This window comes from Thalassophryne amazonica, chromosome 11 (assembly GCF_902500255.1).
Source record: "Thalassophryne amazonica chromosome 11, fThaAma1.1, whole genome shotgun sequence".
In the NCBI taxonomy this organism is placed as follows: Eukaryota; Metazoa; Chordata; class Actinopteri; order Batrachoidiformes; family Batrachoididae; genus Thalassophryne; species Thalassophryne amazonica.
Window position 1 is genome coordinate 35269824 of NC_047113.1, and position 15766 is coordinate 35285589.

General features: G+C 40.8%; 1 protein-coding gene across 1 annotated transcript in view; it reads left to right on the forward strand.

Moving 5' to 3' along the window:
• LOC117519909 (CCR4-NOT transcription complex subunit 6) overlaps positions 1–15766 on the forward strand; it is an 89882-nt gene that overhangs the window by 10071 nt on the left and 64045 nt on the right. The window contains exon 3 of the mRNA XM_034181182.1: positions 9575–9761. Coding sequence (XP_034037073.1) covers positions 9575–9761 — 187 coding nt within the window. The remainder of the gene's footprint in view (positions 1–9574; positions 9762–15766) is intronic.

Sequence of the window (15766 nt, forward strand, 5' to 3'; positions counted from 1 at the left end):
TTGAACTTAAATGAATTGTACATTCAATTTAAAAAGCAGTATCCTGATAAGATAGGCTTGTCCAAATTTTGTGAATTGAGACCCAAGCAATGTGTTACTGTTGGTGCAAAGGGGAATCACTCAGTATGTGTTTGTACTATACACCAAAATGTCAAATTAATGTTAGCAAGCTTGCCAGGTGATAAAATTGATTATCATGAGTTGATGTCAAAGATGGTCTGTTCAGTGCAGTCAAAAACTTGCATGCTTCACCGATGTGAGCTATGTCCGGGAAATGAGGCACTTGTCTCTTTTCTAGAGGAACGGTTGGCTGTGGCAGGACTTGAGGAAATTAGATTCAAGCAATGGGTTACCATTGACAGAGCAACTATTGTAGAGCATGTTCTTGGTTGTCAGGCCTACACTGAGAAGTTGGCTTCCATGGTTGATAAACTAACCACCCATCACTTTATTGCTAAGAATCAGGGGGCTTTTCTGGAAAAGCTAAAAACTAATGTGGGGGAAGATGAATGCATCATTCTGCTTGACTTTGCTGAGAATTACTCGTTTGTAGTACAGGATGCAGCACATGGTTACCACTGGGATAATTCCCAAGCAACCCTGCATCCTTTTACTGTGTACTACAAGATGAATGATTCCCTGCATTGTCGAAGCATATGTGTAATCAGCAATCACTTGCAACACGACACAATTACAGTTCATTATTTCCTCACTCAGGTTGTGCCCCTGATCAAAACAGGTATCCCGACAACTTTAAGCAAAGCATATTACTTCAGCGATGGGGCAGCCTCCCAATATAAAAATTTCAAGAACTTTTGCAGCCTTCTCCATCACAAGGAAGACTTTGGCATGGAAGCAGAATGGCATTTTTTTGCCACTTCTCATGGAAAGAGTCCTTGTGATGGAATAGGGGGCACAATCAAGTGGGAGGCAGCCAGGCACAGTATGAAAGCAATTGCTTCGGGTCATATTCTTACTCCCCATGACTTATTTGAGTGGGCTCACCCAAATATCAAGGGGGTTGAGACAATTTTTGTTGAGAGTGAGGATGTTCAGAAGCACTCAAAGCAGCAGAGATTTGAGGGGGCTAAGAAAGTTCTGGGTACCAGGGATGGTACCATTCTCGTCAAACGTTTGTCGGGTGAAGAGGAGGTCGGATTTGAGTGCGGTACCCCTATACCCGAGCCTCTAAAACTGGCAGACTGTATCCCTTGTCATTATGTGGCCTGCTTGTATGATGGCCATTGGTGGTTGGCAAATATCATTGAGCAATCTCAAGAGAATGACGATGTCAAAGTTTCATTTATGCACTCAAATGGACCAGCCTCAAATTTCCACTGGCCTCGTAGGGTGGACGAATGCTGGGTACCTTTGACTCACATTCTCTTGATGGATGCTCCAGACACCACTGGACTTGGAAGGAACTATGTTTTATCTAGTCAAGAAGCTTCCAGAGTGCAGGCATGGTTTGACAGCCTGAAGTTGGCAACAGATTAGAAGTCAGTATTTACAGAGTAGCCTGTCAAAATTGTGGGCTTTTTTTGTCCAGAACAAGAGGTACAAGGGTTGATTGTGAATAACAGAATGCATTAGGATGTTAACATAATTAGTTAGTTCAAGGTTTACATAATTTATATTTTAAAAAAATGAAAAAGAGCTGTTGTACATGTATTATTTATGCATTTTAGGTAACTATGCACCATAACTCCTATGTATTGTGTACATTTATGTACGTACGACTGTACATTAAAATATATGCAAAAAGTGGGATATACCCTGAAAAGAGGGCTTTAATTCTATGTGTAGGGGTGTTTGTTTTATATCAGTGGGTAATTTTTCTAGCAGCACATATCAACAGCTTTTAGATGATACAAAGTTTTTGAAAATCAGAAGATACCCACATGGTGAAAAAAGGGGTCCAAAAGTGCCCCACCCGGCAACCAAGGCTGAAAAGGGTTAACATTGCTCTGAAATAAATAACAGCATCAGTCTGGAGTTCACTTCCTTTGGAAGCCCCTGGCATGTGCTTTCCAGAAAACTAAAAGCAAAGCACTATCTTCAATGGTATGTGAGAAAATAGAGCCTATTTTCTATAAGCTGATTTTGCTTCAGTACCATTCAAATTTCAATTTTCACCCTGATCCTGTGTGGCCAGTGGAGGGATAATGTTTGTAAAAATCATTTTTTTCTGAGAGTTTAAGACAGAGTTAATACATCCTGAAAAAATCAAATTGATATCTTGTTTAGTTTTTGAGTTAGAGCCTCTTAAAAATGCTTACAAACCAATAACAAAGGGTTAACGTTGCCATGCCCCCTTTTTCAACAGGCTATAAAATCGGAATGGGTGGAGATATTTAACTGGAACGAAGTGCAATCTTAATCTTACACCTCATACCACAAAATATAAAAAAAGAGCAATTCTGAGACCATAAAACTGGAAGTTGTTCTCAATTTGGCTCATTTCATATGGAATGACCCAGCTCTGTGTGTGTGTGTGTGTGTGTGTGTGTGTGTGTGTGTGTGTGTGTGTGTGTGTGTGTGTGTGTGTGTGTGTGTGTGTGTGTGTGTGTGTGTGTGTGTAAAATACAGGAAAAATTGGCTCTTTTGGACTATGTACGACATACACCACATGACAAGAATCATCTAGCAACAATTTCTGGCTAACTCTAACGTCAAAATGTAAAAATCAAAATGGTTATGTGGTGGAGCACTTGTTTGTCACCAAAGAAAATCTCTGCTTTTGTCTTCAAACTCCATCAGCAGTGAAGGCTCGACTGAAAACAAACTCATTCTGTCATTTCATAAAGGGTTAAAATTGCAACTAAATGATTTGCAGAGTACCGTGGTTGATGGCCTAAATTTACCTCCACAAATTACACTCAACAAAAATATAAACGCAACACTTTTGGTTTTGCTCCCATTTTGTATGAGATGAACTCAAAGATCTAAAACTTTTTCCACATACACAATATCACCATTTCCCTCAAATATTGTTCACAAACCAGTCTAAATCTGTGATAGTGAGCACTTCTCCTTTGCTGAGATAATCCATCCCACCTCACAGGTGTGCCATATCAAGATGCTGATTAGACACCATGATTAGTGCACAGGTGTGCCTTAGACTGCCCACAATAAAAGGCCACTCTGAAAGGTGCAGTTTTATCACACAGCACAATGCCACAGATGTCGCAAGATTTGAGGGAGCGTGCAATTGGCATGCTGACAGCAGGAATGTCAACCAGAGCTGTTGCTCGTGTATTGAATGTTCATTTCTCTACCATAAGCCGTCTCCAAAGACGTTTCAGAGAATTTGGCAGTACATCCAACCAGCCTCACAAACGCAGACCACGTGTAACCACACCAGCCCAGGACCTCCACATTCAGCATGTTCACCTCCAAGATCGTCTGAGACCAGCCACTCGGACAGCTGCTGAAACAATCGGTTTGCATAACCAAAGAATTTCTGCACAAACTGTCAGAAACCGTCTCAGGGAAGCTCATCTGCATGCTCGTCGTCCTCATCGGGGTCTCGACCTGACTCCAGTTCGTCGTCGTAACCGACTTGAGTGGGCAAATGCTCACATACGCTGGCCTTTGGCACGTTGGAGAGGTGTTCTCTTCACGGATGAATCCCGGTTCACACTGTCCAGGGCAGGTGGCAGACAGCGTGTGTGGCATCGTGTGGGTGAGCAGTTTTCTGATGTCAGTGTTGTGGATCGAGTGGCCCATGGTGGCGGTGGGGTTATGGTATGGGCAGGCGTATGTTATGGACGAAGAACACAGGTGCATTTTATTGATAGCATTTTGAATGCACAGAGATACCGTGACGAGATCCTGAGGCCCATTGTTGTGCCATCCAAGAACATCACCTCATGTTGCAAGGATCTGTACACAATTCTTGGAAACTGAAAATGTCCCAGTTCTTGCATGGCCGGCATACTCACCGGGCATGTCACCCATTGAGCATGTTTGGGATGCTCTGGACTGGCGTATACGACAGCGTGTACCAGTTGCTGCCAATATCCAGCAACTTCGCACAGCCATTGAAGAGGAGTGGACCAACATTCCACAGGCCACAATTGACAACCTGATCAACTCTATGCGAAGGAGATGTGTTGCACTGCATGAGGAAAATGGTGGTCACACCAGATACTGACTGTTATCCCCCCCCAATAAAACAAAACTGCACCTTTCAGAGTGGCCTTTTATTGTGGACAGTCTAAGGCACACCTGTGCACTAATCATGGTGTCTAATCAGCATCTTGATATGGCACACCTGTAAGGTGGGATGGATTATCTCAGCAAAGGAGAAGTGCTCACTATCACAGATTTAGACTGTTTTGTGAACAATATTTGAGGGAAATGGTGATATTGTGTATGTGGAAAAAGTTTTAGATCTTTGAGTTCATCTCATACAAAATGGGAGCAAAACCAAAAGTGTTGCGTTTATATTTTTGTTGAGTGTAATATATGCTGGGTGGCACACTGGTGCAGCGCACGTGCACACAATTTATCCTGCTTAACTCAAAGTGCAGTTAAAAGGGAAATACGCATGCACAAGACGAGAACAGATGCCACACGCTATGTTTTCTGCAGAGTGTCAGCAAATCGGCAGTGCCACAAAGTTTTAATAATTCCGACACAAGTACTGTGTTAATGAAGCAGAGACAGTGTGCATGTGCATCACGATGAAGTGCACTTAAAGGCAGGAGTAAGCTGCAGATGTGAATGAAGACTTTTTTTTTTTCCTTGCTGGAGTGATGATAATCCCACCATGTCAGTCTGAAGCGACACTTAACACAGGCGGCTTTTGCAGGGGAGCTGAGTTTTGGAATTTAGAATCGGTGAATGAGAGGCACACAGATGCAAATATGGCTGAGCTGTTAAAGAATATATTTGAAATAAATCCATGATGGATTACAAATACTTCGCTCTGAAAAGTACCAAGTAGTCACAGTGATGGGGGGGAATCCTGTATAGAAACAAAGATCCACAGATCATTTTATAATCAAATTGCAGCCATCTGAATCATAATTGAATCGAATGGGATGCCTAAAGTGGGCGGATGCACAAGTGCGCGGCCAATATTGCGTTTGTTGGAATGCCCACTCCTCCATATATTTCAATAAAATGTCTGATTTCATCACACAATAACTCGTCCGTTTTATGCCAGTTATATCCATTCTGCCTTGTGCGCAACTCGTGTCACGCAAATTCTCAAATTCATGTCATTGTCATGCGACTAATATGAATAAAAAATATATATATATATATTGTGTGCATGTGTAAAATAATTAATGAATTACAAAAATAATATTCCCAATGCAAAACACAAGTTGCAGTGAGTCACCCAGTGCATTTATGGAACTCAGGAAAGACCAGTGCACAGGTAAGACGTGGAAGTGACAAGAAAAACCTTGTTAAAACTTATAATTTGTTTTTGCTTTTTATGATGTGTTGCAGCCATGAAATTAATTTTATTTAGGGTGGGAGTTTAAGCAACTTTCATTAATGTGGGGTGGGCAGATGCTCGGAGGACAGAGACACGGTAAACTATTCATTTCTGAATGTTGCACAGCATTTACATTTTAAATCGCAATGAGCACAACCTTGTGGAAAGCATTATTATTATCATTATTATTATTTGAATCAAAGTTGAAGCTTTAAAACTCCTTTATGATCAATTTTGCTGCGCTGTGAAATTTGTACAACTAATGGCAACTCCACTCTGCTCACAGTGATACAACACTGTGAGAGAAAGCTTGCCCATTTAGAGAGGAGCAAATGTATGTGGATGTACTGGACATTTCACACCGGGCAAAATGGAATGCAGCATCACACAATAAACAATAGAGAGCAATTGAATTTTTTTTTTTTCATCATGCAATACATATCATGTTGCACAGCCCTTATGTCAATAAGAGAATCAGGTGTCTAAGATTGCAAGAAGGACAGAAGTCAAATACTGTTGCAGTTCTGCATGCAAAACAACATTCATGGTGTCAAAGATCTTTATACAAATAATGAATGTTTATGAGTTCAATGGTACAAATATTTCATGAGGTGAAAGGTGGATCTCATGTGGGCCAGTCAGACAGGCAAAGGCTGGATGTGGCCCGGGAACTGTACAATGCCTAGGTCTGTTCTAATGCGTACAGATGAACAGCAGGTTAGACGACAAAGCTGTACCTATTTTGAAAAGATTCTGTGGGAGATACTGTGATACTCATTCCTTTATCTTCCAAAACAGTTACTAACTAGCATGTATCTTTGTGTGTCAGTGACTGCTGTCTCTTATCTCAGTGCTCCAATATTGAGTAGTTCCAAGGTTTAAAAAAAGATTTCATTTTGTTGGCTTACTTACTTTTGATCCAAAGAATTATTTCAGCTTTAATTTTGAAGTGATGTTATTGAGAAAGATGGCCAATAGTCCTAATAGAGTTGTTATGCCAATTATTGCACTTTCGCAAACAAAAGCTCTAAAAAGGCTCCAGGACCTGACTGTGTCTCCCCCTCATGTCTGAGAGCATGTGGTGATCTTCACCTGGATCTTCTTCAACAGATCTCTGGAGCTGAGCGTAGCCCCTTCATGGTTCAAATGCTCCATTATTATTCCAGTCCCAAAGAAACCCTCCATAATGGGACTAAATTACTACAGGCCTGTCGCCCTGACATCTGTAGTCATGAAGACTTTTGAATGGCTGGTGTTGAGCGAACTGAAAAACATCACAAGACCCGTGCTGGACCCCTGCATTTTGCCTACTGGGCAAACAGGTCAGTTGAAGATGCAATCTACATGGGTCTGGATTACATCCTGCAGCACCTGGACTCAGCAGAGATGTATGTGAGGATCCTGTTTTTGGACTTCAGCCCGATTTTCAACACCATCATCTCCAATATTCGCCACAAAAACTCTCAAACCTCTCTGTGTCAGCTCCCACCTGTTAGCAGATCAACAGCTTCCTGACAGACAGGACACAGCAGGTGAGGCTGTGGAGCATCAAATCCAGCACCCGGATAATCAGCACTGGTGGCCCTCAGGGGTGTGTGCTCTCCCCACTGCTCTTCTCCCTCTACACAAACGGCTGCACCCCTCTGTTAAACTCCTGAAATTTACGGACGACACCGCTGTCATTGGTCTCATCCAAGATGGTGATGAGGCTGCATACAGACAGGAGGTGGAACGGTTGGTCCTCTGGTGTGGTCAGAACAACCTGGGCTGAACCCACTCAAGACTGTAGAGATGATAGTAGACTTCAGTCCCCCCCCCCCCCCCCAATTCTCAACAACACTGCCAACTGTGGACACTTTCCAGTTCCTGGGATCCACCATCTCCCAAGATCTGAGGTGGACCTCCCACATAGACTCCATCAGGAAAAAGGAGGATGAACTTTCTCAGACAGCTCAGGAAGTTCAATCTGCCCCAGGAAATGCTCATCATCTTCGACACGTCAATCATCCAGTCTGTCCTGTGCATCTCTGTCTCTGTTTAGTTTCCCTCTGCCTCCATGCATGACAGGCACATACTACAATGAACTGTCAGGTCAGAAGAAAAAATAATCTGAGCTAGCCTGCCCTCCATCCAGCACTTGTACCGGTCCAGGGCCAGGAAGTTAGCTCTTAACATTTCTGCAGACCCCTCACACCCTGGACACACACTGTTTAAAGTCCTCCCCTCTGGTGAACATTACAGAGCTCTATACATCAAAACAATGAGACACAGTTTTCAGTGTTCAGTTATACATGTCTTTACAGAGAGTGCAGCTCAAACCAAAGTCAAATTACTTGTTTGTGTGGATACTTGGTGAATAAAATCTATTCTGATTGCTCATTAAAAGCTGTGTTATTGATGTCATTTAGTAGTAACCCCAGAATTACCGTTGTCAGTCATGTTAAATGTTTACTGTTTGACTTCATTCATGTGATTCAAGCAGTACTGGACAAATATAAATCCCCATTGGTAGATAACATGTCAGATTTAAATTGAGCAACAAATGTTTATACAACCCCAATTCCAATGAAGTTGGGATGCTGTGTGAAATGTAAATAAAAACAGAATGGTGATTTGCAGATCCTCTTCAATCTATATTCAATTGAATACACCACAAAGAAAAGATATTTAATGTTCAAACTGATAGACTTTTTGTTTTTGTGCAAATACTTGCTCATTTTGAAATGGATGCCTGCAACACATTTCAAAAAAGCTGGGACAGTGGCAACAAAAGACTGGGAAAGTTGATGAATGATCAAAGAACACCCATTTGGAGCATTCCACAGGTGAACAGGTTAACTGGAAATGTGAGTGTCATGATTAGGTATAAAAGGAGCATCCCCAAAAGGCTCATCCATTCTCAAGCAAAGATGGGGCGAGGATCATCACTTTGTGAACAGCTGCATGAAGAAATAGTCCAAGAGTTTAAGAACAATGTTTCTCAACATTCACTTGCAAGGAATTTAGGGATTCCATCATCTACAGTCCATAATATAATCAGAAGATTCAGAGAATCTGGAGAACTTTCTACATGTAAGCAGCAAGGCCGAAAACCAACATTGAATGCCCGTGACCTTTGATCCATCAGGCGGCACTGCATTAACAACCAGCATTGTGTAAAGGATCTCACCGCGTGGGTTCAGGAACACTTCAGAAAACCATTGTCAGTTAACACAGTTCGTTGCTGCATCTACAAGTGCAAGGTAAAACTCTACCATGCAAAGCGAAAGCCATACATCAGTAACATTCAGAAACGCCACCACCTTTTCTGGGCCTGAGCTCATTTGAAATGGACAGATGCAAAGAGGAAAAGTGTACTGTGGTCTGATGAGTCCACATTTCAAATTGTTTTTGGAAATCGTGTACTCCGAACAAAAAAGGAAAAAGACCATCCAGATTGTTACACATCTGTGATGACACCATCAATGCTGAAAGTTACATCCAGGTTTTGGAGCAACACAAGCTACCATCCAAGCACCGTCTTTTTCAGGAACGGCCCTGCTTACTTCAGCAAGACAATGCCAAGCCACATTCTGCACGTGTTAGAACAGCGTGGCTTCATATTAAAAGTGTGTGGGTACTAGATTGGCCTGCCTGCAGTCCAGACCTGAAAATGTGTGGCGCATTATGAAGCGCAAAATACGACAACGGAGACCCCGTACTGTTGAACAACTGAAGTCGTACATCAAGCAAGAATGGGAAAGAATTCCACTTACAAAGCTTCAACAATTACTGTCCTCACTTCCAAAATGCTTATTGAGTGTTGTTAGAAGGAAAGGTGATCTAATACAGTGGTAAACATATCACTGTCCCAACTTTTTTGAAATTTGTTGCATGCATCCATTTCAAAATGAGTAAATATTTTCACAAAAACAAAGTTTATCAGTTTGAACATTAAATATCTTGTCTTTGTGGTGTAGTCAATTGAATATAGGTTGAAGAGGATTTGCAAATCATTGTATTCTGTTTATTTACATTTAAATGAAAGAGATCAAGTTTTTTTCTGGTCATTTCAGAGTCAAAAGGATAACTGTTTTATAATGAGGTGTAATTTTTAATGTGAATGCGCTTTTCCAATTTCAGGCCGAGTAAGAAGTCTGAGCACAGCCCTATGGTCTCTAACCCACCTCACTGCCCTGCACCTCAGTGACAACTCATTGTCACGAATCCCGCCAGACATTGCCAAACTACACAACTTGGTGTACCTGGATCTATCATCCAATAAGATCAGGAGCCTGCCAGCAGAGCTCGGCAACATGGTGTCTCTCAGGTGAGTGATGTTTGGCATATTTGTGTACCTATTAATTAAGATAAATCATGTTGTTGGAAGGCTGTTACCTTGATATCTGATATTATCAGTTGATAGCTAGGTATCATAGCTTAGTTCGTAAAGCTTATGTTCAAAGCTTTGACGCGTGCTTTGAAGTTTCAAGAGTGCTTTGTGCTACAACCTTCTTTGAATTAAGTGATGTGATGTTTGAAAAAGTACACAAACAAAATAAAACGAAAGTAGCTAGAAATTAGACTTGGAACACAGGTGTGCAATCACTTTTCAGCTCATTGCGTCCAGCGGGAGGAAATGTTTACCATGAAATTCATACGCTAGAGTAGTCACAGAGGTGGCTGCACATTTGCACACAGGACAAAATCACAGCAAAAAATTTTTTTTAGATCTTACATAGATCTTGCTAGCCATTAGAACAGAGTAATGGCCCGTTATGCTGCTGCCTGAAAAACATTACGCTGTAGTTCGGTTGTTGCGTTGTTTTCGAGGGTGTGTAATGGGAAAATAATCATTTCTCTATGTTGATTGTGGATCTGCTGCTTCTGATTCGTAAGCAACTGGTCTGCAATGTATTCGTCAACCTGCATCAAAGCCATTTAATTGTGACTCACCTTTCTGCTGATTAAAGTCACTAACTGGGACTCTTGTCTTGTTGGGGGCAAGAAACAAGAATCCTCTGTTTCACACCAGGCAGTTTTTATTCTTTCCTCATTACCGTACCTTTTTCGTGGCAGTTCTCTGGTGTGGAATGGACCAATAATATCTCCCATTTCACCGGTTTATAAAGTGAAGTTGTGGTCCCTCATGTATAGGAAAAAAATATATATCCTCCATGTGTTGTTGTGGGACTGACTGATTAAACATTGTACCTCCTAATGTTGCGTGGCTCTGTGCAAGTAAAGTTGGAGATATTCAAAGATTCTGGAATCAATAACTTCAAAGCGAATTGCCATTTTAAATCAAGTGACACGTCTTTCCAAACATTGTAATACAGATAACAAACTACAACTGACCAAACCCCCCCATAAAGAGACGTCCTCCATTCTTTATGAATTACATTGATCTTGACGTGCAGCTGGATGCGAGATAGGAAGTCAGTGACCATTAACAAATTACCACAGCAAAAGGAAATTCTTTGATAAAACTTAATAACATCACATTTGTGGTTTGTAGTGCCACCAAACTCACATCACACATCAATGACCTCCCTCTGGTTGTACTACAGCACTTAGATTGGAAAAATGTACTATTATATCATTCCAAGGATCTTTTTATTGTAATAAATTTGAATAAAATCTCTAACTTTTTATTTATTGCTTGTGGTGCAACCAAACTTATATCACACATTAGTGAACTCCCTCTGGTTGTACCTGGGGGTGGGGGGTTATGGTCGGTTCTAGTTTCTTGTCTGTTTGAAAAGAGGTTTCATTTGATTTAAAACAGAGATTCGCTTTGAAGTTATTAATTCCCGAAGATTGAATCTTTGAATATCTTTCCAACTTTATTTAGTTAATAACAGTAATGTGATTGTAACTACTCGGTGTTGGCTAACTCCTCACCAGTGAAATTATCCTGGTACTAGTCGCTCATTTTACAAGTAAAAACTCTCAATTTCTGTTGAAATTTGCTGGCTCCCCGATCATGTGAAGAAGACGATGTCTGTACATCGACATATTTCAACAGCAATTATTTTGAGACTTCATACATGAGAATTTTTTATTTACCCTGGTATTGTATTATATTGTACCTGGTGTTCGTATACTGACTTGAAGAAATTTAGGTTGTAGACAACATGATTAGCATCTTGAAACAAAACTTTTTACATGCATTTACTCGTAGTGCCTCAATACACATGCACTGTGATGAGACTGTCAGCTCAAGGCTGAGGTTTCAAGTAATTTATATTTTGAGACTGTGAAAGGGCTTTTCCACCATGAAGAGGGTCAAGACCCCCCCCCCCCCCCCCAACAAAAACAAGAAACCCTGAACAGCCTTCGTATGATTTCTGTTGAAGGAGATGAGGCAAAAACATTCAGCTTTGAGTCAGCTTGAAACAACTGGGTTAAGATGAATAAAAGAAGAATTGATGTTACTGCCTGAGTGTTCTTTAATCAAATTTATGATAGAAATGTTTTAGTTTCAATATATGTTGTGAGCTTATGATTTGGGTCTTATTGTGAGCTTAAGGGGTTGGTAAGGTTAGACCTTACTTGTGTGAAGCGCCTTGAGGCAATTTGTTGTGATTTGGTGCTATATAAATGAAGTAAATTAAGTACCTGATTGTCCAATATTTTGGAAACGTGGTATGTAAAAGGTAAAGAATATCATGGTGTAATTAATTCCAGAACAGTTTGGTATATTTACACTGACAAAGAAGACCCTTAATGCAAAAGCTTCAAGGGGGATTTGCCCCCCACCGGGGCGCCACCTAAGTGGCCCCCGAACCCCCGGCTTTATAGCGTGATTTTTCCATCCCGTTGTTCTGTTAAAAGGTCCTGGTGAAAACCCTGTGTTAAGGTGCCCTGACACTTACATGGACTTTGATCCGTGCACTTGCGTGCACTCTGCCGTGTCCAATTCAAAAACACTGTATGAGTGCGAGTGATTGCGTCAGCGCCACATCACAGGGCAGCTTGTCTGAACAATTATAAGGAGATGTTAAATCGATCGTAAACATACTTTTACAGCTACTCATAAGAAGGAATGAACATGTAACTGTTTTACCAAGCCATTACAACCGTGATGGCTGGTGCTAAAAATTTTAAGGTGGGGCTCACATTTTGAGGAAACAAAATAAAAAAGCACTTCATACGGGGGCAACAAAAGAGCAAACTAAAGACCAGTAGTGGGAAAAGCTAACCAAAAAGTTAGCTTTGATAACCGCTAATCCGCTAACCGAAAAGTTAGGTTTTATAACAATAAACTGATTTTAAAAAAATTTAGTGGAAGCTACAGCTAACGATATGCTAACTTTTAGTATTGATTCCGGTACACTGTCAGCTACTGACAAGCCAGTTTTGAGTTTAAGCACTGCCGACGCTTTTGAGTAGAATCAGGCGGTGACAAACCCAACACAATGAGTCACAGCTCCTGTTTTTGTGCACCATGCCCCCTGCTGTAAGGAAGAGTAATTTACATTCACAGCATATAGAGCCCCTGACGTGTGGCAAAAGGCACTAACAGAAAAGCAGGTTTTACTTATGGTTTGATTTAAAAACCAAACTAATTCCGGACAGTTTATTTATATTAACGTTAACTGTCATTTTTTCATAGTGAAAATATCACATATATCTTTTAGTTTTAAAGTAATGCCCTAATTCTGATTGATTGAGCATTAAAACTCACAGATGCCCAAAGGCATTATGGGAAATTGAAAAAGAAAGCAGGAGAGTGGAATGAGTGTGGACTATAACATCTAACTGGGAAAGTGAACTCGCATCAAAAAGCTGAGGGAATAGTTGCGTTAATAGTTGTTGCAGTATAACAAAATGAAGGCACAGAGCTGGGCGATATGACAAAAAATAACCATGATCTCGCCCCCCCATATTGAACAAGATTGATATTTATCAGGATATATACTGTAATTTAATAATGGTGCCAGTTTGAATTAGCTTCCAAAAGAAAGCTTTCAAAGCATTTGAAGTAGCAGCTATAACAGACACACTGAGCCCTTATTTAAGAAGGTAAAACTAAATCTTTTTTTTAAGTCCTAATAATTATAAAATGTGTGACTCTGTAGTGTAATGAAAATGGTTATAACTTTTAATTTTTCAGATTGTTATAAAGTTGTAAATAAGATTTATCGAACACAACACCAGGTGGCAGTAAAAGACATTTGCAGCAGTAACAGGACCACCTAGTGTATGCTGAAGTATGATGGGAATGACTTGATAATAAATTATGAGAGAGCATGATATTCAAGCAACACTGGAAAGAAAGTGTAATAAAAACATGCTGACATTTGTTTGCAGTAATTAAAAAGCAATGCTTTCATAAAACTATACTGTTTTTATGCGGGGGGGGGGGGGGGGGGGTGCTGCCTGAGCGGTATATTTTTGTTGTCAAAACAGGGCTTGTAGCACCCAAACCATAATAGCTGGTGCAAATGTGACGGCAGATTTGGAATCTGTGGATGTTTTTGCCCTAGAAAACATCTTCAGAAAATTTTCATTGACCTACCTTGATGAAATATGGAGGAAAAAAAGCAGTGCTCAGTGCATCTACTGTGCATGCATTGAGTGTCATACATAGAAGCTGGATGGATTCATACTCGCTAGGCAAAAATGCCATCTGCTGGAAATTGGTGGTATATCATAGATCAGCGGTTCTAACCGCAAAAATAAAATAAAAGATTAAGATAAATAAAAATAAAAGCTGTAAGTATATTCACAAACATTTAATTGACAACAGTAAATGGCTAACAACTGTTTTGATGAAAGCACTCACCCTCAGCAGGACAAGGGCCCATGTCCAGTCAGTTCAGCTGACTTAGGGAATGACCACAAAAAACAAGCTTCTTCTGTGAGGTGGCAAGTTTTGCTCCATCTGATTAGTTGCCTGAAAAGGCACCGCAGTAACAACATAGAACCTTTTTGAAATGTTCAGATATTTTCATTAGGGGTGTCTCATCATTATATATCTCCACCCCCCCCAAAATGGTTACATTTTGCAAGTTGGGGGAAAAAAAAAACAGAAAGCCACATCCCATTGCCATTTCAGTAAAATGTCAAGACTTTGGCACAGCGACATGTGCCATTGCTTAGGGAGAGCCCTGGACTATTGATGTTTAAAAACACAAAAGTCCTTTTTATCCGATTACTCAATTAATTGATAGAATAATCGATTACTAAAATAATCGCTAGCTGCAGCCCTACTTGACAGTTTAACAGCTTTGCCATGCATGAAGAAACATCCCTTCAGTCCATGCTGTGTTGTATTTGTAAAACTAGGACTATTATTGATTGAACAATGTTGTAGGTGTTAAAATGCATTAATTATGATGTGCAATAAATGTCTTCCAAATCTGACCTTTATGTTAGCGGTTCGTCCCTTTGCCCTATAGCTCTGCACCTGTACTGTCTACAGTGCATCCAGAAAGTATTCACAGCACCTTCGCCTTTTCCACATTTCATGTAACAGCCTTATTCCAAAATGGAGTAAATTCATTTTTTTTTCCTCTCTCTCTCTTCAAATTCTAGCTACAACACCCCATAATGGTGACATGAAAACAAGCTCTTTTTTATTTTTTGCAAATTTATTAAAAATAATAAAACTAAGAAATCGCATGTATATAGGTACTCACACCCTTTGCTCAGTACTTTGTTGATGCACCTTTGGCAGCAATTACAGCCTCACGTCTTGAATATGATGCCACAAGATTAGCACACCAATCTTTGGGAAGTTTTGTCTATTCCTCTTTGCAGCACCTCTCAAGCTCCATCAGGTTGGAAGGGGAGCATTGGTGTGCAGCCATATTCAGATCTCTACAGAGATGTTCAGTCGGATTCATGTCTGGTCTCTGGCTGTGCCACTCAAGAACATTCACTGAGTTGTCCTAAAGCCACTCCTTTGATATTGACTGTGTGCTTAGGGTCATTGTCCCCAGTCTGAGGTCAAGAGCACTCTGGAGCATGTTTTCATCCAGGATGTCCCTTTTACATTGCTGCATTCATCTTTCCCTCAATCCTGACTATTCTCCCAGTACCGACCGCTGAAAAACAACCCCACAGCATGCTGCTGCCACCCCATGCTTAACTGTATTAATGGTGCCTGGTTTCCTCCAAACATGATGCCTGGCATTCTCATGGTCTGAGAGTCCTTCAGGTACCTTTTGGCAAACTCCAAGTTGGCTGCCATGTGCCTTTTACTAGGGAGTGGCTTCTGTCTGGCCACTCTACCATACAGGCATGATTGGTGGATGTGCTGCAGAGATGGCTGTCCTTCTGGAAGGTTCTCCTCGCTCCACAGAGGAATGCTGGAGCTCTGACAGA